Source organism: Oculina patagonica, chromosome 3 (assembly GCF_052425735.1).
Source record: "Oculina patagonica isolate OP01 chromosome 3, crgOcupat, whole genome shotgun sequence".
Classification (NCBI taxonomy): Eukaryota; Metazoa; Cnidaria; class Anthozoa; order Scleractinia; family Oculinidae; genus Oculina; species Oculina patagonica.
The window spans coordinates 183,858-211,365 of NC_135760.1; the positions used below are offsets into that span (position 1 = coordinate 183,858).

The following is a 27,508-nucleotide window of genomic DNA, read 5'->3' on the forward strand; positions in this document are numbered from 1 at the left end:
TGATTTAATGAGCCATTCGCAGTTTCACAGTACTAGTGCTTATACTTAGACATGCATGGCTTAATCTTTGAGACAAGCATATGACTACTGGCAGGATCAACCAGGTAACTATCCCACAGAGAACCCGCACTCTACCGCTACGGGAACTCCATTGCATGCGCCTCCTTCAAAAGGATGCTAGCATTCTCATCGTTTTCCTTCTCAACCGGGTGAACCGCTCGGCCGGCCACGGGGCGCACTCGAGAGTGTCGAACCGTGCGAGCGCGGAAACCCGCCGTTTTCTCTGCCACGTCTTTCGACCACTTCACCCTCGCAAGCTTCAGGCATACCGGCGGACAACAAGTCCAAGGAATGCCAAAAAGTCGCCTCAGGGAAGGGAAACTTCCTTCGGAAACTTGGCTATTATTCTTGGCCAAAGGCCATCGCATACAACAACCATCTCTTCTGCCGTTGTCTAGAGCGAGACAACATCGTTCTACGACATTTCATGCCGCCAACAGAGCAAGTGAGAGTCTTAACTTTGCTCTTTTTTCCTCCAAATGCCACCGTTTTGTACCCGCCGACCCAAAGGAGAAAGGGGCTTACTCAGACTCTGCCGAAACCCTCTCTCATGATAGTACATTTTTTCGCATTTTACCTATCTCGGAACATGACACTTAGAAAATTTTTGACATCGAAATTTTAAAAATTTTCAAAAACCGTCCGAATCGATTCTGCAAGACAACTTACGACGTGCAGACTGCAAAAAAACAAAAATATTGATTTCTAATCGATTTCTAAATTTTTTACGAATTTTTCAAATTCACCAAAATCCCATACAAATCCTTACAAGACAGTGGCTGTATAGACCGAACGAACATGTTCCCGTTCGCCTTTTCGCACCAAACTCGGCACGTGCACTTCCCGCCAGGATGTCATCAATTTCCCACTTGTCGCTTGCGAAACAATTGCAATGACACGTAGTTGACGCAGAATTAAAGCGGCCACGCCCGTTTTTGCCCAAATTTCAAAGTGCTCCGATTAACTTCAAACTTGGCAGGATGATAGAGTGTGACGAGGGCTATAACATGCCGTTTCCAGATTTGAAATCCATCAACGTGTCTCAAAGTTATCGCTCTTCAAAATTTGGGACTGGTGCCACGCCCATTTTGACCAAAATTTCAAAGAGCCATAACTTCGAGACACGTTGATCGATTTCAAATCTGAAAACGGCACGTTAAAGCCCTGGTCCAGCTCTATCATCAAGCCAAGTTTCAGCTCAATCGGAGCATTTTCAAAAATGGGCGTGGCACCAGGACCAAAGATAGGAAGAGCCATAACTTCAAGACGCGTTGATCGATTTCAAATCTGGAAACGGCATGTTAAAGCCCTGGTCCAGCTCTATCATCAAGCCAAGTTTCAGCTCAATCGGAGCACTTTCAAAAATGGGCGTGGCACCAGGACCAAAGATAGGAAGAGCCATAACTTCAAGACGCGTTGATCGAATTCAAATCTGAAAACGGCATGTTAAAGCCCTGGTCCAGCTCTATCATCGAGCCAAGTTTCAGCTCAATCGGAGCACTTTCAAAAATGGGCGTGGCACCAGGACCAAAGATAGGAAGAGCCATAACTTCAAGACGCGTTGATCGAATTCAAATCTGAAAACGGCATGTTAAAGCCCTGGTCCAGCTCTATCATCGAGCCAAGTTTCAGCTCAATCGGAGCACTTTCAAATTTCGCCAAAAATGGGCGTGGCACCAGGACCAAAGATAGGAAGAGCCATAACTTCCAGACACGTTGATGGATTTCAATTCTGTAAAAGGCATGTTATAGCTCTCGTCCAACTCTATCATCGAGCCAAGTTTCAGCTCAATCCGAGCACTTTGAAATTGTGGTAAAAATGGGCGTGGCACCAGGACCAAAGATAGGAAGAGCCATAACTTCCAGACGCGTTGATCGATTTCAAATCTGTAAACGGCATGTTATAGCCCTGGTCCAACTCTATCATCGAGCCAAGTTTCAGCTCAATCCGAGCACTTTGAAATTGTGGTAAAAATGGGCGTGGCACCAGGACCAAAGATAGGAAGAGCCATAACTTCCAGACGCGTTGATCGATTTCAAATCTGTAAACGGCATGTTATAGCTCTTGTCCAACTCTATTATCGAGCCAAGTTTCAGCTCAATCGGAGCACTTTGAAATTGTGGTAAAAATGGGCGTGGCACCAGCGTCCAAATTTTGAAGAGCCATAACTTCCAGACGCATTGATCGATTTCAAATCTGTAAACGGCATGTTGTAGCCCTGGTCCAACTCTATCATGGAACTCACAAAAATAACTGTAGGGAACTCAAAAGGGAACTGAGAAGGGAACTCAAAAGGGAACTCAGAAGGGAACTCATTGTGGTAAAATGACTGTTTTGAAAAGGGAATTCATTTCGGCGATGAAACGCTAGTGAAGTAATCGACTGATGTGCGCATGCGCATGACAGTTCTTCGTTACCACAAGGATGGGAAAGCACTTTTGGCAAGACATATATATGTTTGATTTCATGATATCAAAGCAAAGAAGATCTAGCCACCTTTTACTGTATCTGGAGGACGGAGTATTATTCTACTGATAAGTAAGGTATAATTGACTAGTAATTATATTACTATTACTATTACTATTACAAAGACAAAGTCAAAGTCAAAGTCAAAGTCTAAGTCTAAGTCTCATTATTAGACTTATGACTTATAGACTTATAGACTGAAAGACTTAAAGACTTAACCCTAACCCTAAACCCTAACTCCTAACCCTAGCTGAGATCTTTAACCCTAGATCCCTGTTTCCCTTTTTTTGTTTAAGTTCAAAAGGCTCCCCCCCACTTGGCTTGAGATTTTTTTTAAGTCCAAAAGGCTCCCCACATCCATAAGGAGAAGTGGGGAGCCTTTTCGACTTAGAAAAAATACTCACACCAAGCGGGGGGAGCCTTTTGGACTTAGAAAAAAAGTCACCCCACTTTCCAAGCGGGGGGAGCCTTTTGGACTTAGAAAAAAAAGTCACCCCACTTTCCAAGTGGGGGGAGCCTTTTGGACTTAGAAAAAAAGTCACCCCACTTTCCAAGTGGGGGGAGCCTTTTGGACTTAGAAAAAAAGTCACCCCACTTTCCAAGTGGGGGGAGCCTTTTGGACTTGGGCCAAAAAAAGGTGTGTACAAATCTTAGAACAAAGGCTTAATCTCAGAAGATCGTAGCAACAAGGCTACTCTACAACTTACAATACCCCGTTCTTTATTTAAGTCGTCTGCAAAGGATTTATCTCCGGAAACATTAAATTTGCTATCGGTAGTGCCTTGGAGGTTCTTGTCCCCCTTGGCACCTTGGGACGCAAAGGCCGAGGCCTTCTATTTTGTTCGCCTAAAGTTCTCCGGAGGTAATTATCGTTGCTTTCTAGCACGGATGATTAAGGCGCATAAATCCAACAGATGTAGCTTCGCACCATCTTTTCAGCCAAGTGCAAACATGTTGATTCGGTTCCTCCGTAGAGATAGCACAACACTCATCAGTAGGGTAAAACTAACCTGTCTCCGACGCAAACCAGCTCACGTTCCTATGGTGGGTGAACAATCCACAGCCGCCGAGAAGGAAGAGCGAGAAGGAAAAAAGCAACGTCGCTATGACGCTGGCTGCCACAAGCCAGATCCCTGTGGTTCGACACCTCTAGCTAAAACCCTAAAGACAAAGGAGAGGCCACGCTTTCACGGTTGTATTCGTACTGAAAATCAAAATCAATGATCCCTGCGAGTTCGCTGAGCTCACTTAGGACACTGCGTATATTTGACAGATGTGCCGCCCCAGCCAAACTCCCAATGACGGGGGATCGCCACCCGGAGGGGGGAGAGAAGTGAGCGGCGCCCGCTCCACCAATAAGTAAAAAAAGAAAGAGTAGTGGTACGGCGGGGCCCCCCGCGCGAGGCACAGGCCCCCCGCTGAACAAAGTCGTTCCCTTGCTGCGGTTTCGCTAGACCCATTTCACTATTGTTTGCACATTACATCCATCCATCACAGCCAGCTGATGCCACGTCACTTGTCACGTGTTCACTCCACCATTACGCACTTGTTTACTAATCTTTTATAATCTTCTTAAGGTCACATTTTATTTTAGATTTTTAAGTTGACATAATTCGTTCCATTCTTTTCTTTCGTTATACTAAACATCGTTCGCTAGTATATTTATACCCTAACTTAACAAGCTATCTTGATTAAACACATGCATTATGAAATGATAATGTTTAAACAGCTAATAAAGATAAAAAATAACGTGTTTTCTCGGCCTAACAAAATTAACACCCTAATGACGTACCCTCTCAATTTGGTATTAATGGACTAAATGCAGATAACATAAACGGATATTAGAAACCTTGTTCTATTGCAAATTGCCAATCGTTCTCAAGCAAATTATGATAAAAACGTAGTATGGTAAAAATAAAACAAGTCAACATTCTGATCTTTTAAACACAGACAGTTTGAAGACGCAAATCTTTTCACTCCTAGAGTAAAACGCAATTCTAACTTTTAAGTCTAGATAACCCTAGTGTGTGGCTGTTCTTGGATATTGCTGCCATTTTCTTGACAGAATCATATTTATTTCTCCCAGAATATTGAGGACGAAATTACTGACCGCGCGCCCATCATTGAAAACTTTACCAAAGTCAGCGAGGTCCTGGTACAGAACGCGCAGCCTGGCGACAAAGAGGACCTTTCCAGGGAGATAAGTCACGTGACTGAAGCATTGAACAGCATCGTTGACAGGACCGCTGACCGACGGAGGAACTTGGAAAATGTGCTGCCTTTGGCCGACGAATACCATGATGACTTGCAAAAGCTGGCGGAAGTGATTTCTAAGGTGGAAGACAAGCTGAATAAGCAGCGAGCATTTGGAGCTGAGCCGAAAAATATCAAGGAGGAGATAGAAGAGATTAAGGTGAGATTTTCTGATGTGTTGCGTAAAAATACGACCAATTTAAAGTGTTTTATCCGGCCAATCAAAGCAAATAACGCTATCAGCCAATGAGAACACGAAGCAAAAATATGCAACCAGTGCCAATCGCGGGAAAACGCGTTTGAGTCAAGTCACAATTGGTTTTCTGTTTTGCTCCTGATATATTTTTGTTTCCTTCTACTTCAAAGCAAAGTTCCGAGAGTCAATCGCTTCACTTTAGTTTTAGTATAACTAGGGGTTTTATTTTGATTGGCAGAAAAATGTAAACCAAATTTAGCAGGAAACATCGCCGAGAAAGACATTTGTGCATGAACCGTTTTCTTAGTTATTGTTATAAAAATTTATTGACTTTGTACATGTAAAGTAAACAAAGACATGTGCCTGACTTCCCCAGATTTTAAAATATTTACTCAGGAAAAAAGCTGAAGGCGTCGTGTGTAGGCTTTAGGATTGTTCAGGTTTAGTTATCTTACAGTGAAGCTGCCATAAAATATTAAAACTTTTAGACGAAAGAAACAAGCTTCGCACCATGAGATTTGTAGATACCATCACGAGAGGTTAAACTAGCACACGTTGTCTCGCGGTTTTTCGTTCTTTGCTTAAAATATATATAAAAATATTTGTTATAGCGTTGGCTCAAAAGAGCGGGAATAGAATGAATGACTGAAGCACAAACAATTTTTGTAATTAAACTTTCCAGGAAAATTTCCCCGCATTTCAATATTGTTCTGTTACCAAATTAACAAGGTTCGTGTTAATGAATAGCGAATTTCGTTTTCTGTAAAAATCATCAAATTTTTGTAGCAGTTTTGTAATCGTGGATCAGATAAAGGCGAGGGAAAGGAAGCGAAGAAGTAGTTTGTTTTGATGTAAAACCCTCCCTCCATTGTAATTTCATCGCTATTTTAAAGAACAATGAAACCCCCTGTTGTGGGTACTGTAATAACGTAATTCATTAGATTTTTTTGGCAAAAAAAAGTGAATTGTAAACTATTCATTTTCATCCCTAGCGTAAGAGAGGCGCTAATAGGAACACAAGTGTTTGAATTGTGTTCAAAGGTGTTTCCAGTAAAAGCAACAAAAGCCTTTGTGCGGGTTTTTTTGTGCATGCTATCGTCCAAAAGAAGTACACTTGGAACTATCAGAGCAATGCACTTTTCACGTCCGGGTTATTTCAGACTGACATAAAACTTTTTCCCACGCCGTATGATTTTTTTGTTGCCCTTGTTTATGTTATTTTGGTGTCGCGGCAGCATAATATTTTCCTTTACATATTACAAAACAGATTACCTTCTGCAAAATTTAATAATGGCTTTTCTTTTGATGTTATACCTACTGTGTACTTTTATCATCTTGGATAATTACCTTTTTTCTTTACAAGTCGCCTGGCAAAGCTTTCTAAACGCTTGCATTTGTGATTTAAAATAATGTTTAAATGCTATTTACAGTACAATGTATTCTTAGGGACACGTCACTAGGCACGCTTCAGTTTTAAAGTCAAAATATTACTACTTAAAATGCAGCCAGAATTTTGTTATCGCTATATTCAAAACTGATATTAATTTTTCGCAGTTTGCCTGCTCAGTAGGAAATCAGGATTACTGCTTGTTTACCGAGTTCTACTGTTTAACGGAGTACACTATACGGAAATGATTGTTTCTTTGTTTTACATATGACCGTCCGTAACAACAATGACAGCGAACTTGTCTCAAATGTAAATTCGATGTTGCGAATGCATAATTAAGTGGCAGCTTTTTGAAGAGGAAATTCATGCAGACACAACGGTTTGCCCGATTGTTTTGGGAAAGACGAATCATGAGCGACCAGTTATCCAACCAGCAAAGTATCTATAAATTATTTCTTCGAACCATCGCTTAAACCCTTCATCAGGAGGTTATATGGTGTTTTAGCCCGCGAACAAGCGAGTGAATGGAGAAAGTTATTGATAAAATCATGCGTATGATAAATTCGACGGTTTACTCGTATTACAACCTCTGGACGTGAAACATTGGAGTTAATTGTGGGCGTTCAGAAATGTCTAACATTAAGAAACGAAGTAATCTTCCAGAATGTGGATGTCGCGGTTGTAATTTAAACACGGATCGCCCCAGGAAAAATTTCGCCAAGTTAAATGAAGCGAGCGACAAAAACAGTCTGCGGACAAGTGTACGCACAGGGTTACAATGTTCAAGTGTGGAATGTTCATGCGAGTGCAGTGGAGAAACGAATGTATCGAACGTGCACAGGATCGGAGAAACGTTTATTAGATTTACTGGGCCTACAAGTGCGAGCAGGGTAAATCCCGCTGGGCATGTTATTCCAAGTAATTCAAATCTTCGATCAGGCAGTGGATGCTTCTTAGAAAAATCTTCAGACGGGAAATCTCGCGCTTTCGACCTGGATTGTCATGTTGTGTCTGAAAAAGCACCAGATAAATATTTCCGCTCCGTGACAATTTGGCAAGGAGTTTTGAATAAACCTATATCCGTAAGAACTCGAAGGTCATCCGGGCTACACGTAGCTGCCGCGGCTCGAGCAGATAGTCCCTTGCCGTCGAATTATAATTTTTGCAACGGCAATTCGCGGGAAGATGGGAAAAAAAGATTTCCTAAAAGAACATTACACCTTCGAGGAAAGGTAAGCACGCAAAGATAATTTTACAGCCGCGTTATTTTTCATTTGGAGGTATGTTCTTATTTTAGCTGTGATGCTGTCGGCAGTTTTGGAAATTAGCCCTTAAATATTGAAAACCAAATTGGCACGGTTTACTTGGTTTTTCAATAACGTCGATTTGACTTGGAAATATGTTAACCAGGATTGGTAGGTTGAAATATTCAGTCGAATGCAATTATAGCTTTTCAAATGTTAATCTTCCTTGATCGTGGGCAGACAAGGCACGGATTGGAATTATTAAATAAACACTGTCAAAGATACAGCCAAATGTAAATGACAGACACTTTAGTGCGTATCTCTATATGAGCAGTAAAGCAAACAATTTTTAAATCACGTTATTTATCGAAATAAACCAGCTGCTTTATGACTCCGCGCTAAAAGAACAGTTTGTTTCGTTCTGCGAGGCAGGTACCCGCTGGTAGACGAAAACAACTCTCAACTCCCAAAACTACACACTATAAAATGTCGAAAACATGAAACTCTTAAAATCAAAGTCGTTTTTTGTCGGTTTACGGTTGAATAAACTTCACTTTGCATGTGTAATATTTGATTTTTATGCATTGGAGGGTTTAATATCGTGCAATAAGCTGTTACATAATTGCGCTTTATTTCCGTCATGTTAGCCGCATTGACGCTGTTTTGCGTATATAGGACTATGACTGACAGTTTAAAATATTGGACTTACCGGTCCTTGACCGCTTATTCAAGTGTTAAATGGTTAAATATACGTCGGTGATTTGTAAAGTGCTTATATTGTTTTTTTTTTTCCTTTTGCAGAATTTGCAAACAGCGTTAAATAACACGGCCGACAAAGCACGCTCGTCCGGCGAAGCTCTCCTGAGTCTGCAAGACTCGTCTACGGACATGGCAGCGGTGCGCAGTCAAATGGATGCGCTGTCAAGTCGGGTGGATGCGTTGAAGGGCAAGATGTCTCGGTTTGAGGAGCATTATGAAGAACACATGCGCAAAGCTACCGAGTTCCAGCTTGCAGTGGAAAAGCTGCTTGCAAAGTTCGCCGGGAGGAAGGAAGAGTTGCTAGCGGTTGACATTGATACCACGGATGGACAGGCGGTCAAGAAGCGGCTTGAAGAGCTCGAGGTAAGGCCGTTGTTGTTTCAATGATTTTCGTTATTCTCATGATCTGCTTGCTTTTGGATTGATATTTTTGGAATAAACGGGATATTTTCTTTTGTTTGGCATGCATAAGTCGTTTATTACGTCATACCAGGTTCAATCCGTCGTGTAGAAAACCAATCAATGGTTTGAATAATTAATTTCATCTTTTACGCAATCGTAACTTTGGAAAATTTGTTGAGAGTTATCAGTTGACGTACGGTCAAATACTTTTACTATTTCTTACAATGCTGCTTGTTTTTGCAGGCCTTTCGTGAAGAGATCAGTAAACACAAGCCCTTGCTCACGACAGCGACTCTGACTGGTGACTGGCTGATCAGAAATGCCCATAGGTCGAGAGCCTCGTAAGTAACCTGTGCACTTCGAAGATCATAGTGAAGTCGAACCTCTCTTTACGATCACCTCATTAGTACGGACAACTCCTTATTACTGACAGTTCACTTTGTCCGAAAGAAACTAAAATTCATATAAACTCTACCTCTGTAATACGGACACTCTTCCCTGTCCCTCTGGTGTCCGTATTCTTAATTAAAGAGGTTCCACTATACTTTTTTCATTAAAGTCCATCTAGTTGTTCTCGCTGCCAGTACTCTAAATTCTTAACATTTTTTCACCTCTTCCTTAGGTTACCAAATGGAGAACGTGAAAGTGAAGTTATTCCCCGCGACATCCAAGAAAAGTTGGACAAGATCAAAGAGAACTTCCACGATCTGGAGGGTACGATTCGTCAGCAGAGACTGTACCTGACTTCTCTGTCACTGGAGCAGGAGAAAGTGTTTATGCTTCCAGTTGATCATCAGCCTGTCGAGGAAGCTATGAATCATTTTATAAACTGGCTTTCTCGAGCAGAGGAAGTGGCGTTTAACTATCAACCACTGAAAGCTGATCTCATCACGCTCCGAGAAGAAGAAATCGCTAATACGGTACGCTTAAACTGCAGTATTACAATACTTAAGTAAACTTCGCTAAAGTAGTTAACTTAATTGCTGTAAAGAAACACAAGTGATCTTTCCCTTACGGTGATAGTGCGAAAATTCTCCCAGTTTGTCGCCGAAAATTCAACTCAGTGAGTTTCTTGCAACTTTTAAGAGCTATTTTTCAGTTTCGTGACGCTTGTCGCATAAATGTTCCGATGTATTTCGAAAGTTCGCGTCGCTCGTGGTGAGTGTACTCAAAAGACCCAGTTTTCGTTAGTGGCTTCCGCGCGCTATTTCTTAATCCTAAATCGTTTCTTAATTAATTTATCACTGCTATTCTGAAAAAGGTATTTTACAAGGGGCGTGGCAGGTTAAATTTTTTAATAAAATGGGATGAAAGTTTATGGGATAAATAAGTTAAAAAATAAGGGGTTGCTATTCACCAAATAGGCGCTGTGTTTTCCGATTGTTTTTTCCATGATCACACCTCTCACGTTTGTTGTTGTGTTCATAGGCCGACAGGCGCGACGTTTTAATGCACGAGCCGAGCTACAACCATCTAGTTCGAAAAGCCACTGAATTCCTGGAGTCTTCAGGCCCAGGCCCTAAGAAGGACGAGATCAGCGCTAAACTAGATGACGTCAAGAAAAGATGGGACGAGCTGAATAGAAAGACAAACGAACGGCATGCGCAGATTGAGGATGTGTTACCGCTGGCTCAAAAGTACCACGATAACTCACAGAACGTGAAGGATGTTGTTACTTTAGCAGAAACAGAGCTGGGATCATATTTGGGTGTCTCGCCTGATGTGGAGATTGCGAAACAAGAGTTACAGAACATCAGGGTTAGAGAATAAATTAATAAACTTATTTACTAGAAAAATAAATCTCTTAGCAGCTGTAGGGAACGGCGATAAACTGCATTCTCTTAAGGACCAGTCGCCCCGTCGCGTGTCTACATAAGACGAACTCGACCTTCAATATTAACTATTCTGTTATTTCAACCGTGTGAAGACCTCTTCGAAGAAGTTGTACGTTTAAAGTACGTTACTCTTCATTGTAGCTCGTGTTTTCCATTAATATTTTTCGGTATTGAACTGCTCCTTCAGTTAATACTGACCATTACTTGAAATACAAATACAATACAATACAATACAATACAATAATGTAATCAATAAAACAATCTGTTTACCGTATAATGCGTTTAACAAGAAACAATGAGAGAACGAAGCAGTATTGGATTTTAATGTTTAGCCTTTAGTAGTTGATGTCAATTTTGTGCTCGGTTAGATTCTCAAACCAACTTTTCCTCTTTTCTTAAGTCAAATGTAGTGTGTTAATGAACGGATGCTTGGCTTTTCACAGGGTGTCTTGAAAGCTGTCGAGAAACGCGCACATGACGTCAAACAAATGAACGAGACTGGAGACGAGCTAGCCAACAAGCTCGACAAGTACGATGGGATGTCAAGCGAAGCACGTCACGATCAGCAAGCAACCAATGAACGCTACGAACGAATTCGATTGGAGCTTCAGAACCGAGAACACCTGATCGAGGCGCAGGTGAACGCCTCAAATCAATTTTACACCGCGCTGCAGGAGTTTGAACTGGACTTAACAGGTGTGGACGCCGCCATCTTGGAGGAACCAGCTGGAAGTGACAGCGATGCGATAAAGCGACAGTTGGCTGAGCTTCAGGTATGAATAATTATAATAATATTCGAATAATTATACAGTCAAACCTCTTCTTACGGACACTTTTATACAAGTAATACGAACACCTCCCTATTCCGGAAAGTTAACTCGGTTTGAAACAGACCAAAACTCATATAAACTCTTCCTCTGTAATACGGACATCTCCATAATACACTCTTCCCTGTCTTTTTGGGTTCCGTATTTAAAAGGATCGACTGTAGCATATTATCTGAAAAATGTACAACTGTGAGATTTTTGTTAGTGCTGCTTGTTATGAACGATCGGTCGAACCTCTCCTACGGACACCTCCCTATTACAAGAGTGTACTTGGTCCTATAGAGACCAAAATTCATTTAAACCAGACCTCTGTAATACGGAGACCTCCATAATACGGACGCTTTCCCAATCCCTTTGGTGTCCGTATTGTAATGGTTCTTCTGTATAAGAATGCTCTGCTGAGCCTCACCGATTGTCAGTACGTATTTCAAGCGTAATTGATGGTGGATTCTGTGTTCCAGGCCGCCAAGGTTGCTCTCGCCCAGCGGAGACCCAAATTAGGCTCATTGCAGTCCAGTGGACTGGCACTAATGCAGGAGAACAAAGACCACGAGAAGTTTGTTGATTCGACAAAGTCCAAAGTCCAAAACGTCACAGATCTGTATTGCGGAATCGAAGACAAGATCAAGGATCGCATTACGCATCTGCAAGCCGCACTATACCGCTGCCAAGGGTTCAACGAGGCTCTGGATGACTTTGAAAGATGGTTGTACGACACAGAGAGTCGATTCCAGTCCCTTGGTTTACTGTCAATTAAACCAAGTATCATAAAGAAACAGGGCTCTGGTCTGAAGGTAACTTTTACGTATTATATAACTTTTGTTGTGTTTTCTTATTCCTTGAAAGAAAATTTAGTGTGCGACAATTTAAATGAAAGCTTTTGAGTGTCACTTTCATGTGGTTATGTTTGTTGGGCTGTAGAAGGTAGTTCTAACTTCTAAGTCTGTGGAAGAAACCCTAGTCTGTGACAATTCAATGAAATCTTTTGAGCGGTACTTTCATGTTGTACTGTTTGCTGAGCTGTAGAAAGTGGTTCTACCTCTAAGTCTGTGAAATAAACCCAGTGTGTGACCATTGATTCACACGAAAACTGTTGACCAGTGCGTTCATGTAGTGCTGTTTACTATGCTAAATAAATAAAGTGGTTTTATCGTTTACGGCTGTAGAGGAAACCCTTGTGTGTGATCATTCAAATCAACGCTTTAAAGTAGAACTCTCGTTCCAAAACAATCATTGAGTTTTTTGACAGTGTTGCTCTTGGCCAGTCTTAGAAATGCAAGGCTTTATACTAGAGGATATTCTCGAGTTTGAGAATAAATGAAAATCCTTTATCTTTGCAGGCAATAAAAGAAGATATTGACCTTCATACTCCTCTTTACGACGACATCCAGCAGCGAGGTATTGATATGCTGACACGGGCCGACACCGCCGCCGATAGACATCAGTTACAGATGAGATTACTTGATGTGGAAAACCGCTGGAAAAACCTCAAAGCGGGAATGGACGAGCGGCAGAAGAGTCTTGGTAAACTGGTACCTAGTGTGGTTGGTTACGTGGAAGTGCGCGAACAGGTAGTCACGTGGTTAACACAGAGCGAAAAGAAGTTTGACGATCTTGGTTTAGGTGTGGGTGATGTGAGTGACATGGCGGTCATGACACAGAAAGAAGAGCAGCTTAAGGTACAGTGCTGTATTTCTTTTCTTTCTTCAATGTGCTTCTTCTGTGTTAGTCCATCTTTTTAAAGCCCAGTTTTTATATGATCGCACAACGATCGTTTGCAAAAATGAGACGATCGTGGGCGATCGGGATTACTCATATTTCCTTTTCACCCTCATTGATTGGAAAAACAAAGGTTTTGCTCTGATTGATTTTGTCAGAGAGCGTTGCACGAATTTCCTTTTCGACAGTCAATTGGATACTCCATTCATTGGAAAATACAAGCGACAGAAAGTTAACAGTTGACTCTCTTTGAACAGGCCTTGCGGGAAGACTATGAAAACCACAAACCTGTGTTCCAAAACCTTGTGTCCATGTCCGAGGCTTTGATTGGCGTGTGTCATGAGCTGTCAATCAGTAATGACGTCATCATGGTGACCAGCGAAGTAGAGGAGATAAAGAGACGCCTGGAAGCTTTTAATGCTAAATTGCTTGGCGGAGAGAAACAACTGAGAAATTCCAACAAGACGCTTGCCATGGTAGATATCTAAGTTTATAACATAGCTAGCAGAGCCACGCAATCAAATTTACTATACGTGAGCATATCCAATACGTGCACCATAATAACGATAACGATAACGATATTCCCGATATAACGATAATATTCTATGTCCCGGCAAAAGTTACAGTTAAATGTATGGGACGGAACCCCGATATAACGATCTTCGATATAACGATATTCCCGATATAACGATGAGAATTTAGCGGACCGAACGTAAAATCTTTCCCGTTATAACAATATTATCAGTACACAGTCACAAAACAACGAATTTAATGCAACAACATATACTGTGTTCTAAGCCTCTTTATCAACTTTATCCTCTTTATCCTCCTTTTATATGCAGTAAAAAGTATTTGTTAGGTTTACCCCTATATAACGATATTTTAGGTTATGATAAAATATTTTCCGGCCATATCGTTATATCGGGAGTTTCGATATAACGATATAATTTTGCTGCTCCCTTGGCATATCGTTACATCGGGGTTCCACTGTAAAAGAATTGATTTGCTTTTAGCTGTGCGTATATCGAGTAGGAAGTATGAAGAGCACTCAAGAAACTTGATTTGCTCTCGGCTATCGCCTTGTGCAACTCTTACGCTTGTTCTGCGTAAAAAAGAGTTCCAGCAAAGTTCGGGATTAGATGATTTAAAAATGTCTTGTGCAAATAACATATTATGCCTTTTATTTAAGTCGTTTCCATTTAATTTGAATTATATTTTTGCATTTTTCTTTAGGTACAGGAAGTGTTGGCGCCGATGCAGGAAGTGATGAATGAAGCAGAAGGTATCCTAGCAACCGAGCCCCAGGTTGGATTCAACATCGGTCAGGCTAAGGAGGAGCTCGTCAAAGTCAACGTAAGTTTACTAAGCTAACCTTTAGTTTGTTTGATGAATTTACTGCTGTTTTGTAAACAAATAACAGAAACTAACGGATTTGTGTGGTTGTTTGTCAACAGAAATGTATCGACGTGTTAGAAAAGTCGGAAATCAAGCTTTTGAGATTGTCCAGACAGGTGACAAACAATGAATACATCATCACTATTATCAAAGACAACAGAGTCATGCAGGTAAATAGGAACGTCTCCTGTTCTAAAACGTACCGTAACCCCCCCCCCCCTCCCCCTTCAAGAGCTTATAAATCTGAATAGAGGGCGTCGTGGTCTTAAATGTGCAGGGATAGGAGGAGATAGCGGGTAGCGGGAGGGGACTTATAGCGGGGTTTTTAACTGGGAAAAGAGGAATGTTATGTAATGCGTCAACAAAAACCAATATTGAAAACTGTACACGTAATTTGTAAGTGTTTAAAGTCTGGTGTTAATCAAAGCATTGATTTCATTACCTTTGATGATAACAGAAATGCAGAAAAAAGAAGGGAAGGGTGAAGGGTATATGTTTTTTTTGTTACCACATTCATAGAATTATTTCTGGACGGGCTAATAGATGTGTGAGTTTTAAAGTACGATCTTGTGCTTTGTTTAAATTTTACGATTTGTTTTTTCTCGTCAGGTACGCTTGAAAGAGAGAAAAGTCAAACTTGAGAAGTACATCAAAACCGTGGAAGTTTTCCAGGGAGCTGGTCAAGAGGTTGAGATAAAGGTGATGGGCATCATGAGTTTTGTGTCAGTGGAGATCATTGTAACAGACTTGGAGAACATCCGGGACCAGCTGCAACACGTGCAGGTACGGTTAGGGTAACGAAACAAAAACGTAAATGCTGATTCAACGTTTGAACTTCATTTTGTTCGTTTTCACGCTGAGCTAATGGAGACACGTGATTATATCAGGTTTCAATGCACATTGCACAAAAAGTTTGTGTCGTAGTTTTTTGTGCGAGAAACCATAGTTAGTAGAGGAAAAACTGTACGCAAAAGCGAAAAGTGTGTAATTTTGCCAAACTTCCAAATTGATTCAATTTTTCCCGTTAATTGAAGATTGTTTGGCTAAATTCTCTTTTTATGACGTACATTGACTAGTTTTGTACTATTTATACAGAATTTTCTATTTTTGGTTTCAGTTGTTGTTTGTATGACATTGGGTATGACACCAAACGAAAACAAACGAACTACCGAAAGTAATAACATGTCAAACATGTTTTAAAAAGTCGTGCTTTGTTTTATTTGTTAGAATCTCGAGGAGGAGGTTGTGATTCACAGACGAAAAATCGACACCATGGAAGAAACCGGCGAGTGGATCATAAGAGAAAACAATGGCAATCCCGAAGTCATCAGCGAAGTTCACTCGAACATCAACCGAGCCAAGTCGTCGATTAACGAAGTGACAGTCAAACTGTGCGACCGTCGCCGAAGATTAGAAACAGCTCTGACCGAGAAGCAGCGAGTGTATGACACGTTAGATGATTTCGATAAAAGAGTAGTGAAGCTGGATAAATCTCTGACACGAGCTAAACCTGTTTCAGCCGAGTTTTTCGTCATTAAAGAGCAGAGGGCTTCTCATGAGGTAAGCCCACCATTGTTGTACTATGATGTACGTGCGGTGTGCGTGTACGTGTGTTTTTGTTTCACTTTCAAATAACTTTTTGAGCTTTTTTTTTTCATTTTGGTTACATTTAGTTTATTAGGTAACCATTTTCTTGTATAAATGCCTTGAGCCTTTTTACCGTGCAAAATGACATCTTATCCTGACAAAAGAACGCGCGCAATATGCAAGCGTATTCCATTGTAGTATTTCGGTTTGAAACCCGTTTATTAGTGAGGGAAACCAAAGCAAAAATGGCCAGACTGGGCGAGCTGAACTTCAAATACTTTCTCTAAAGAAATAGGAGCTAAAACAACAGACTGAAGTAATACAGTGGAATTATTAATTCCTTATTCTTATTCACACAATTACCATCGTATGGTTTGATGAAAATAACATGCTGTGATACACGTCACCAGTATGTTAAAATTTTTTGAACTCGATTGCTTTCTTGTGCGCTCTGAAGCTGACGCCAGGAGAGAATCTGTTATCTCAGACTGTTATATTGCAGTAATCATTGGATTGTTAATCCACCAACATGTCATACCTGTTTCAGATTGTTGTTCGCGAGGTTGGTCGCCTTCGTCCAATTTCCGACTACGTGTTTCCAGCGGCCGAGAGCCTCCTTGCAAAGAGCGATGCTACCCCGGAGAAGAACCAATTCGAAAGCCGCGTATTGGCGACACGTACTCTATGGCAAGGTGTGCGACACAGGAGTGATAACAGGCATGTTGTTATTGAGCGAGTGTTCCCATTGGCGCAGAACTATGATGACGCGTACCGCGTGTTGCAAGTGTGGCTCAGAGAAACTGAACAGAGAGTCATTAACCTCACCCCAGTCCCCTGCAACTCCGAGAGCGTGGGCAACCAGTACAGGAATCTAGCGGTGAGTCATGAATTTGGTTGGTTGCGATCTCGTACTTTTGACAGCAGTAATGCGATAACAGAGCGGTTACTTACCCTTTTTACGAAGAAACCAAGTGAAAATCGGCACTTTTAAACCGTTAGTTGTTAAAGGCCTGGCTAAACTAGAAAACATTGTTGCGGAACGATTGTTTCTTGTCTTTTTTCCTAAAACAAAAAGCAAAATTTGTTTCCAAAACATCTGTTCCCCGCGTGGCTAAACTGGGGAACATTTGCCTCCGCAACAATGTTCCCAGTTTAGGCAGGCCTTTTATGAAAATGGTTATCATTTTCACGTAGCTCATCGTTTCACGGTTGTCTATCTCCCAGTTGTTTTAGCTCTATAGTTATCTGTCTCCCCTAATTAAAATAAATAAATAAATATCAGGGCTCGACTTTCAGGAAAAAACCTTGGGGCCAGGTGGCGCCTAAGTTTTCAGATTTGGTCGCCAGAACAAGAACTTTAGTCGCCAGAGTAGCCGGGGGGGGGGGGGGGGGGGGGGGCAAAATAAGTAAAACGGAACATGTTACTACTTTGCTACGTTTTGCTTGGTTCCTAAACTATAAGGGGAATAGAAAAAAAATACAATTCTTAGATTTACTTAAGTAGAAAAAATAAGAACAATGTTGCAGGCTTTGATTCATTATTTTTCACTAATCAACCTGGAAAATATGTTCACAAGGGTTTGTTTATTCCCAAAACATTTTTTTTACTGCACAGAGGATCTGTATATTGACTTGTAACTTCAATATTGCAAGGCCTAGGCAAGCATTCAGAATGGATAGCCGTCTGTCCTATACCGTAATATTAATTAAACTGCGGTGCTTTTATTCATGTTGAAAGATTAGTGCGTTGGAAACCATAGCAAGGTCGAACAGAGATAGACAAGATACAGCCGTTTATTCAGTCTTTGAAAATCCTTAATCCCATCAAAATTAGGCAAAATAAAGTTTTAAAATTTTCTTTTATAAATAGGTTATTTTTTTCAATCCTATGAACTGCCTTTTATGCAATACTGCCCAACAAAGATTTCAATTTTCTCAAAAGTTTCGGGACAAAAGAAAAGAAAATATTTCGTGCAGAATGTAATTTAATTAAGCGAATGTTTTCACGTCTATAAATACTACGAGCACGTTGCAATGAAAAACCGTTTTGTTTTCATCAATGAGAACCACTTTCAAATAAGGTGATACATGAAAAATAACAATCAGATCATAATGCAATAATTATTAAAGCGAGGTTTCATTCTTATGTCCCAACTACTTCTTTTTTTGCAAGTTCAAGTTTATGCAAATTTGGTGTGAAATGTAATTTGATTACACTGTCTAGTCTTGTTTTCATGTTCATGAATGGTGAAAACAAAACTCTTTTAATGAAAGTTGTATTTTCTTTTTTATTTTCCTGAATGTTTTAATTGACTTGAAAAATCAATTGCTGAATGCAGTTTTATTTAATTTTCCATTTTTCAGAGCTATTTTTCATTGAATGAATGATGTGATTTTGCATTTAATAGTTTCTTTATATGTCTAGCTGGTTCATTGTATTTGTCTTTTGGCTCAAACTTTGCAAATGGCACATAACCTTTTCAGTGCTTGAGGCCATCTGCTATAGGCCAATTGGCCTGTTTTGTTTTCCTAATCATGATTGTCTGTGATTTTTACAAAGCATGTGTTCTCCTTTTTGGAACTTTAAATTTTGTAAAAATCTAATTTTAAACACAGATGTCACTTCCGGAATTGCTTATCAAATGATGTAGATTTCACATGCGTTTCCCAGCGATGATTAAAATAAACAAGCAGCTAGAAGAAGAATACTTTCAACAGCTATTAAACATAAACTTCAGTCAATAGGGAATTACGAAAATATATAAAAAAACATTATTTAAATTATCTTTGTGGCCACTTTGGCGACCAGACTTGAAAAGTTAGTCGCCAATGAATCAAATCTAGTCGCATTGGCGACCCCACAGGTCGCAACGTCGAGCCCTAGTTGAGCGTTTTCACCAGCGTCACAACGGTCATAAGTTCTAATCTGCTGAATCCAAGGACCTCTTAAGTGGCTGCCGGTTAACTGTCAAGATGTCTTCCATTTTTAGCCCCAACATCCATATACAAATTCTTCTGCCTGACCTCCATACATTTTCTTATCGCTTTGGTTGGGAGAATTTATTAATAGAGCAAAGCAATTTCCCTTTGGCGATCATTTTATTACTGAAGTCTCAAAACCTTTTCTCTCGATAAGTGTTGATATTGTGAGAAGAAATTTGATAGGTGGTCAGTCTAAAAGGTTAAATAAGTGATTCGGTTCTTCATAATGCATATTTAGTGTTAAATTATCAGAGTTAAGCCCTTGTGTATTAAATGCACTAGTTTGTCTCGTTAGTAAGTTGCGTTTATTCATTCAGTTCTCGATTAACCAATGAACGTTTGTATCTTGTCCAGGCCCTCCGTGAAGACGTAGTCAACCACACACCAGTATTTGAGTTTTTCATGGCAGCGGCAACAGCCTTAAGTAACGCGTGTGATGCAACAAACATCAGAGAAGGACTGGAACCCATTAAGATGCTCAACCAGGAAGTAGCCAATCGCTGGGAAGTCATGACAACCGTCGTGACGAAAAAGAGAGATGTGATTGACAGTGTTCAACAGCAACTCAAACAGTACGAAGACGTTTTGGAGAAAGTCAACCACTTGTTGAACCGCGCAGAGGCTACTTTGGCATCCCAGAGTGCAGCAGGGGCAGACGTTAACAAAGCAAAAGTCAACAGAGATACACTGAAGGTGAGTGGGTGCCCACTTTTTGGCGCGAAATATATGCAGGAGTTTATTTCCGGCAGCATAGCTAAGGACCTTTAGGAATGAAGCCATTTCAAAGTAATCTGAGGTCTGAGACAGTGAATAAAGTTCACAAACAACGCTGTCAGTTTGCCATTTAGTAAAGGTCAGTACAGAGTTTAACAGAGCTGTGCTCAGCAGAGCCGATGCCCGCACCTTTTTTGTCTTTGGGAACTTGTATAACTTTGCTTTCATAAAAGCTTTTAGAGCTGGGCACCCAAGATCACAAGAACCCGCCCCATACTAAGAGCACCGTGACAGCGTGAGAGAAGAACATCACAGCCAGTAAATATTTACACTGTTATTTTTTTCCAGACATTGAGGTCTGTTGTTGAGAATGCCAAAGGAGAACTGGAGTATCTAAACAAGACAGGTCACATGCTCGTACATGACGTAGATCATCAGCTAGTGAACTCTGCGCCCTTACAGGAGGAGCTAGCCACACTTAATGCCACTTACAAAGATGTGCTGCATAAACTAGAACTTGAACAAATCAAGCTTGAACAGGTACAGCGCGACAGGCGAAGTCGTAATCCTTGTATTTTGAGTCCGTTTAGTTTGGAAGATAACTAACTTTGGGCTATAGGCGAATCATTTGTTTACAATATTTGCCTTTAAAAAAAAGCCCTCTAGTTTCTGATGGAACTACAGAAAAATCGACTCTAAATATTGAAAGGGCATGTCCCTAGAAGTTTGAGCCCGATGTATTAAATAGTTTTTGAGCGACGCGGGTCTAAGAACTCAAAGTTTTGCAAAGAGAATCCTGTTTTTACACAAGTTGTTAATTTTGTTTCAATCGTTTTGCAAGGACTGTATGGGCTCATCGTCGCTTTTGCCACCCGTTTTTTTATGCTTTTTGCTTTGCAGTTTTTGATAGACAACATCTCCTTCAATACAATCCGCAAAGAGCTAACACTTTCGCCGATTATTTCGTTTGCAGGTGATTGAGAACGCGGAAGATTTCCAGAGTGCTGTGGACGAGTTTGAGTCATGGCTTCCTAGAGTGTCGAGTGTTGTTCAACAGTTTGGGCCAATTTCCTCTGTCCCGAATGAAATCAAGAAACAACTGAAAGAAGCAGAGGCAAGTCAAGCTAATCATTTGTCTTTTTAACTTGTTCAAACTTATCGTCATGTTGGAAAATTTTATATTACGTTTTGCAGTGCAGTAGTACAGTTGAGTATAGGGAAAGGCAACTTGTCGAGCACCAGTTGTCATAATGGTTTTCAGGTTCCCGAGTCGTTCGTCAAAACAAGATCCACCTTTGCTGACATTCAAATGGCGAGTAACGCTGTCTTTTACCGGAGAGATTGCGTGACGAGGCAAGAGAACGCTTGCGAAGGAGAATAGACCATCAGCAACAGTGTATCTCTCCTATTTCGTGGTCCGAACACGTTGCCTTTGTTTTATTTTTTGCATATACCTCCGTTTATTGTTCTTCGCCGGGAAGGAATTTATGTCTAAAGAGATATAATCTAATCCAAGTGATCCTATTTCTCTTTTTGAGTTGTTTACGATATAAAAAACTACCGCTACCTCATTACAATACCCGTTGTACTGCCCAAGTCATTTCAACCATACTTACAATTTTAGGACTTACAAGACGACCTTGAGAAGAACAAGCCGCTGCTGCTGTCAGCTGAAGACAGCGGGCACAAACTGGTGGAGGTGTGTTCCGAGGAACTGACTGTAGACTCTGTAGTTGCCACCAAGCTGGATCCGCTACAGAAGGCGTTTGAAATCCTCTATGCCGCTGTGGTAGAGCGAGTGGGTCAACTGCAGATGAAGCTTGTTCAGACCCAGGAGCTGGACGCGTCGCTTGCTGACGTCATTCGCTGGCTGGTAGAGATGGAGAGGACGCTAAGCCGGCAGGAACCCATTGCACTGCAGCCTGTCAAAGTTAACAGACAGAAGCAAGATCAAGAGGTACATTTTGATTGGTTGTGTCGCTTGGCATGACGCGTGTGTTTACCTTGTTGTCCCACTGCTAGGGAGTTAAATTTAGGATGGCAAACGAAAAGATACAGTAAATGGACTGAATGTTACTGCACCGTATATTTCTTAAACTAAAACCCGTACGAATTTACGGCTTTTGCGTGTCTTTGCATTTCTAAATGGAACTTTAAAACTTATTGTTTAAAGCGAGTTTTCATGCTTTACCTTTACACTTGGCGCACTTTAACTAAATTTTATGTGCCGTTATCGTCTTTTTTTAATTTCATTGTGTTAATTATCAGCGAACGTCCCTTGTTAGATTATAAGAAATGGGAAAAAGAAAGTGTAAAAAGGAAGACGAAGTAGAAACAAAAAGAAGGGAAAACGAACTTGACAATGAGGACATGAAGAAGTCCAAATGTTATTTTGTTTTTTTTTTTATCGTTCGTTCTCCTTTAAAAGTGTTTTTCTAAATCTTAATCAGGTTAGTTAATACAGTTGATATCGTTAATTCCCGTAGGGTTTGTGCAAAGAGATTGCGAGCGAACAACCAGTGATCCAACAAGTAGACAGTACCGCTAACAATGTAATGATGTCCATGCCGCACGGACCGGACCGTGACGTGCTCAAATACAAGTTGGCAGACATTGATCGACGCTTCTCTGACGTGTCTGAGAAATCCACACAGCGGAAACAGACTCTTGACTCCATCCAGCCCCTGGCAGAGCAATACCATGACGTCATGAACGCGTTCTTGCTTTATTTGGATGGTGCTGAAGATAAACTTGAGTCACTGAAGAGAGTACCACGTGACGAAGAGAGTGCTGCTCGCCAGAAAGCTGACGCACAGGTAACAGGCATCTGTTATGTTACGTACGAGTGTATTTATTGTTGCGCCTGGGGTTTTTTTTTTGGGGTGGGGGGGTTTTTATTTTTTTTTTTTAAAAAAAAAAAATTTGGGGGGGGGGGGGTATATATTTGCTGCTGGGAAAAGGATTGCGTGACAACTTAGGCTTAATAGAGAATTCGAAGCTGTTAACCTCCTAACTAAGTCTTATATTATGATAGTGTTTTGGCTATTTGGCTAAATAGAAACATGGTAGCAAATAGTAGGAAAACTGTAATTTCCATGGTCTATTCACAAGTTAAGTTTTCTTAATAATATATTCTATTTCTTTATTTTTTAAATGCATTTCAGGCGTTTCTAGAAGGAGTAGAGAACCACAAAGGTGTTCACCAACTTGTAAACATGGCTTCAAAGGCATTGCTGGACTTTTGTCAAAATAACTCCCTCAGTGTAGACACATCACACATCGTAGATGAAGTACAAGATGCCAACGCTCGCTATGATAAGCTGAGCAGAGCAAACTTTGACATGGAAAAACAGAGCAGAGTGGCCGAACAGAGTGTCGGGCTATACCAGAAAGCTTTGCAGCCTGTACAGCAGACGTTTGTCGATGTGGACAGTTATCTCGAGTCTGAGCCTGCAATTGGACTGGACGCGGAGAAGGGCAAAGAAGAACTAGTCAAAGTTGATGTAAGTGGAATTGTTTTCAACTTTATTTAATGCGGTTTAAGTGAAGATTGATTGCTTCTCTCGCACGTCTCCCCGACCCACCCTACCCATTATTTGCAATCCAGTGGAAAGATTCTTGATTTAACACGCAATATTAATTATTTTCTGCGGTATATAGGACCTACTAAGCGCCTTAGAAGAGCAGAAAGCTGATTTGGAGGTTGTGGAGATGTCTGGTCCTCCTCGAGTGGAGCAAGCTGTGGAATTAGCTGAAGAACTAGCCACCGCGTCACAGAAACACGACATGAATGTCAGCAAGCTGAAGAGACAGAAGGTTTGAAACTCTCTGAACACATCATTGTTTTGTATCATGGCATTATTTTAAAACTTGTTACATTACATTACAGGTTCGATTAACAAAACACGTGGAGAAGATACTCATGTTTATGGAGGTACAGCATGAAGTGGAAATTTGGCTCGAGGAAATGGCTGAAACGATCAGTCGGCTGTCACCAGTCAGTGAGGACAGCGAGAAGGCAAAGGCACAGCTTGCAAACACCAAGGTAGGGAAACAGTATAGTAAAAATCCAAGTCAAGAGTAAAGAGAGAATACGTAAAGAGGGTTTCTTTGGCCCCCACTTTTTGAGCTCAGGTTTGTGAGGGAAATAAAGAGAGTTAGTAAAAAAAAAGCAAGAAATATTATCTTTTAGTTTCAAGGCGCTATATGTTGTTGTTTTAAACTACATGAAACATTTAAAATATCTTTGTAGGCACTCAACGAAGAATTCCAGAAGCAACGCCCAAAGCTTGAAATTCTGGAAGAAATTGCAGATTACCTTATGGAAACAGAAAAGGACGATCCTATGCTTGTTGCTGAGGTCAGAGATAAGTTTAGCGCCGTGGAGGAACCTTTTGAACGACTACACTCCAACGTATTACAAAGGCAAGCTCGTCTGCAGAACATCGTTATTCAGGGTCAAGATTTCCAGCTGTCACTGAGTGAAGCGCAAGATCAGTTGAATGATTTTGAAAGAAACATCGCTCAGCTACAACCTATCAGTGCTATTTATGAGGTGGTCCAACAGCAGAAAGAAGATCACGAGGTAATTAATTGATACGATAGCTTTCTAGTGGAATATTATTTGGTAGAGAAGATTAAGAAAGATTCTGTCGTTTTATGTCTTTGACACGCGAAGAGTCGGATCAACATTGCTCTTACATAGTTAATGACCATTTAATTGAAAACTTTTAAACATAACTTCTAATGTATGTTGTTGTGTGCGTTTTCAGTGATAATATTTAAAAAAAGGTTTGCTACATTTTTTATTGGGAAGGTTGGTACGTTTTGGAGTGAAAAGGTTAACCAACCAACCAACCAACCAACAACTTTTAGTTTCGTCCTTCAAGCAAACTTTAACCATTTCCTTTTTTTACATTTTTTGTCATTTCCAGGGTCTGTATCTTGAGATCACCTTGAGAGAAGTTGTATTCAATGAGCTTCTTAAACTTGGCCGAGAGGTCCTGGAAAAGACTGCCCCAGGCCCCAACCGTGAAACGCTTCAAGAGGATTTGAACAATCTTGAAAGCCGCTGGACAGACGTATATTACAACACTGTAGAAAGACAGGAGAAACTGGAGGAAATTGTACCGCTGGCTCAGAAGTACTCCGAATCAGTGAGTGATCTCCTTCCGTGGTTAGAAGAGACCGAGCAGATGGTAGCGGACTGTCACGTGATGATTGTCTGTGAAAAGCATGCGCTGACCAGAGAAGAGACTTTTATTAAGGTACGCCCGATATAGATCTCGGATTATGTGAAGCCTTCTCGTTTGAATTATCTCTAAACATAATCAGTTTAACCTGCTGGAAAAGATTAAAATCAGGGTCTGAACACCAGACCCTAGACAACAATAAAAAGAAAGCTGCTTTCGAAGGCTTCAGAGAACTGCAAGCCAAAATGATACGCGGTTAAAATGCGTTTCACTTGTGACTTAATTATGGAAACGTATAAGGTAAAAATAAACTTAAATGTTTGAACGAAGTATGTGGACGTAGTAAAACAGACTCATTCCTAAAGACTTTGTGCACACCTTGAAAGTCCTTGAAAGGTAAATGCGGTCCTTGAAAGTCCTTAAAGTTTGTTGTTTTCATTATTCCAGATGGTAAATAGTTTAAACAATGAACGAGCCTTTTTTTTTTCGTGTGAAATATTTAAAATGATTTGTGTTTTTTATAGTGCGTAAGTCTAGTATAGAATTTGATACTTCTGCCATAGAATATAATAGTAATGCTTATTTGAAGAGATTTAGGTCCCTTGAAAGAACATGAAAAATATTGTTTTTCCATACAATAAAGCCTGTTAGTGTAGGACTTATGTGTTTTGTGACGCGCTCTATATGATGACCGAAATAACGGGTGGAAGGAGACCACAAGTGTTAAATGAAATGTTTTTTTCCTATTCCTTGAACAGTATCTGCAGCAGTTCGTGCAAGAGGACATAGAGGGCTACCGTCCAATCTACCGCTCCCTTGTGGACAACTCAGATGATCTGCTTGAAAGCTGTCAAGATCTGTCGGTCTCAGATGGTGTGCCACAGATTCAAAATGACGTCAAAGAAATGATTGAAAGGTGGAGCAAGGTAAACCAGTTTTATCTTGAAAGACGAGGTCACGTGTCAGAGGCCGCGCAACTGGTGAAGAAATACCGGAGCTTGCTGCTGCCGGTTGAGAACGAACTGGGTCGAGTGAAAAGGCGATTGGAAGAGTGTGAATATGAAGGAATTAATATCGAAGCTGGAAAGAAAACACTGGACAATGTAAAGGTACAGTTAGCGACAAATAATTGTAGATTAGTAACGAGAGGTCGGACCATCCTCTCAACTAAAAAAACTAATGGAAAAAGATTGTGACGATAAGCTTGAGTAAAACGACGTTGTTCTTTTGACGCCACTCTCTGGACATTCGAACGAGACGTTTTAGATTCTCGTCAAAAAACTCCAAACATTGAACAGAACAGGAGAAAATGGGTGTCTTAAGATTGTAGGGCGTTGGTGAAAGGTATGGAAGCCTTTTTTTTTATCTATCTTTGAGTGGCGCGATGGTTTGTGTGCTGGACTCCGGATCGAGCGGTCTGGGTTTGAGCCCTGGTCAGGGTCACTGTGTTGTGTTCTCGGACTAGACACTGTACTCTCACAGTGGCTCTCTAGGACTCAATTTATGGGGCAAACTTTCTACGGCTGACAGATCAACCAAGACACTGCAGGCTTTTACAAACCGTATTCGCAAAAGGGATATAACTCGCTTAATGGACAGCGGCTGTAAGGGATGCATCCTATGCTGCACATAGTGCCACTCAAGTCAAGTCATTATTATAATTATTATTATTATTATTATTATTATTATTATTATTATTTTCTTTTTTTTTAACAATTAAGATTTAAACATTTTTCTATATCATAGATTATAATAACATTTTTATATGACTTATATATATTTTTATTGTATTTATATTTAGTATTAGTGTAGCTTTTAGTTTTTAGCAGTGTCCCCTAATTAGTATGGTATTATTTTCCAGGCTACAAGGTTTTTGACACTTAAATAAAGTTTCTTATCTTATCTTTTTTATCTCTCCTCCAAAGGAAAAATTAAATGCGCACCGGCGAATGCTGGAACCCTGCGATGGACTGGCATCCTGTCCAAGGGGTAGTGGGGATTTACTAGTCGCCACATGCTTTTAAAACTAGGGATAAGCAGCGTGAAAATCACAGCTATTACAACTTGTTGTTTTGCATTCATTGTATAACAGGCCATTCAAGAAGAAATCTACGGCTTAGAAACCCAGCTGGAGAACATCAGCGATCAAATTAAAGAGGAAGACAAGGCTTACCTCGATCTCATGCCAATCAAACAGCGTGTGTCTGCACTCAGTCAGCGGTGTAATGCTCTACGTAAGGACGCCAATGAGCGGATAGTGAAACTCGAGAGGATTGTAAAGGAGTTGACAACATTTGTTACAGCCACTGGCGAACTGCGAGTCTACCTTAAGAGCGCGTTTGAAAAACTGGATGGCTTGGAGCCAATACACAATGATGCAGAAGTCATTAAACAGCAATTGAAGGAAGTCCAAGTGAGTACTTGTTTATAGCTTGGCGTGGCGTAATAGAATTTGGGCGATTATCTGTGAAAATTATGTAGGATATATA

General features: G+C 40.6%; 1 protein-coding gene and 1 pseudogene across 1 annotated transcript in view; one reads left to right on the forward strand and one right to left on the reverse strand.

The window, feature by feature from the left end:
* The window catches only part of LOC144647625 (small subunit ribosomal RNA), a 1,749-nt pseudogene extending 1,642 nt beyond the window's left edge, over window positions 1–107 (reverse strand).
* The window catches only part of LOC144645973 (uncharacterized), a 140,293-nt gene that overhangs the window by 62,621 nt on the left and 50,164 nt on the right, over window positions 1–27,508 (forward strand). Inside the window, 26 exon segments of the mRNA XM_078505487.1 lie at window positions 4,614–4,940; window positions 8,409–8,729; window positions 9,012–9,109; window positions 9,391–9,688; window positions 10,197–10,526; window positions 11,047–11,376; window positions 11,892–12,224; window positions 12,771–13,109; window positions 13,407–13,625; window positions 14,383–14,502; window positions 14,604–14,714; window positions 15,154–15,327; window positions 15,772–16,104; window positions 16,679–17,008; window positions 19,468–19,806; window positions 20,176–20,367; window positions 20,801–20,941; window positions 21,452–21,784; window positions 22,314–22,643; window positions 22,992–23,330; window positions 23,488–23,643; window positions 23,717–23,872; window positions 24,080–24,412; window positions 24,762–25,094; window positions 25,778–26,128; window positions 27,112–27,432. Coding sequence (XP_078361613.1) covers window positions 4,614–4,940; window positions 8,409–8,729; window positions 9,012–9,109; window positions 9,391–9,688; window positions 10,197–10,526; window positions 11,047–11,376; window positions 11,892–12,224; window positions 12,771–13,109; window positions 13,407–13,625; window positions 14,383–14,502; window positions 14,604–14,714; window positions 15,154–15,327; window positions 15,772–16,104; window positions 16,679–17,008; window positions 19,468–19,806; window positions 20,176–20,367; window positions 20,801–20,941; window positions 21,452–21,784; window positions 22,314–22,643; window positions 22,992–23,330; window positions 23,488–23,643; window positions 23,717–23,872; window positions 24,080–24,412; window positions 24,762–25,094; window positions 25,778–26,128; window positions 27,112–27,432 — 6,987 coding nt within the window.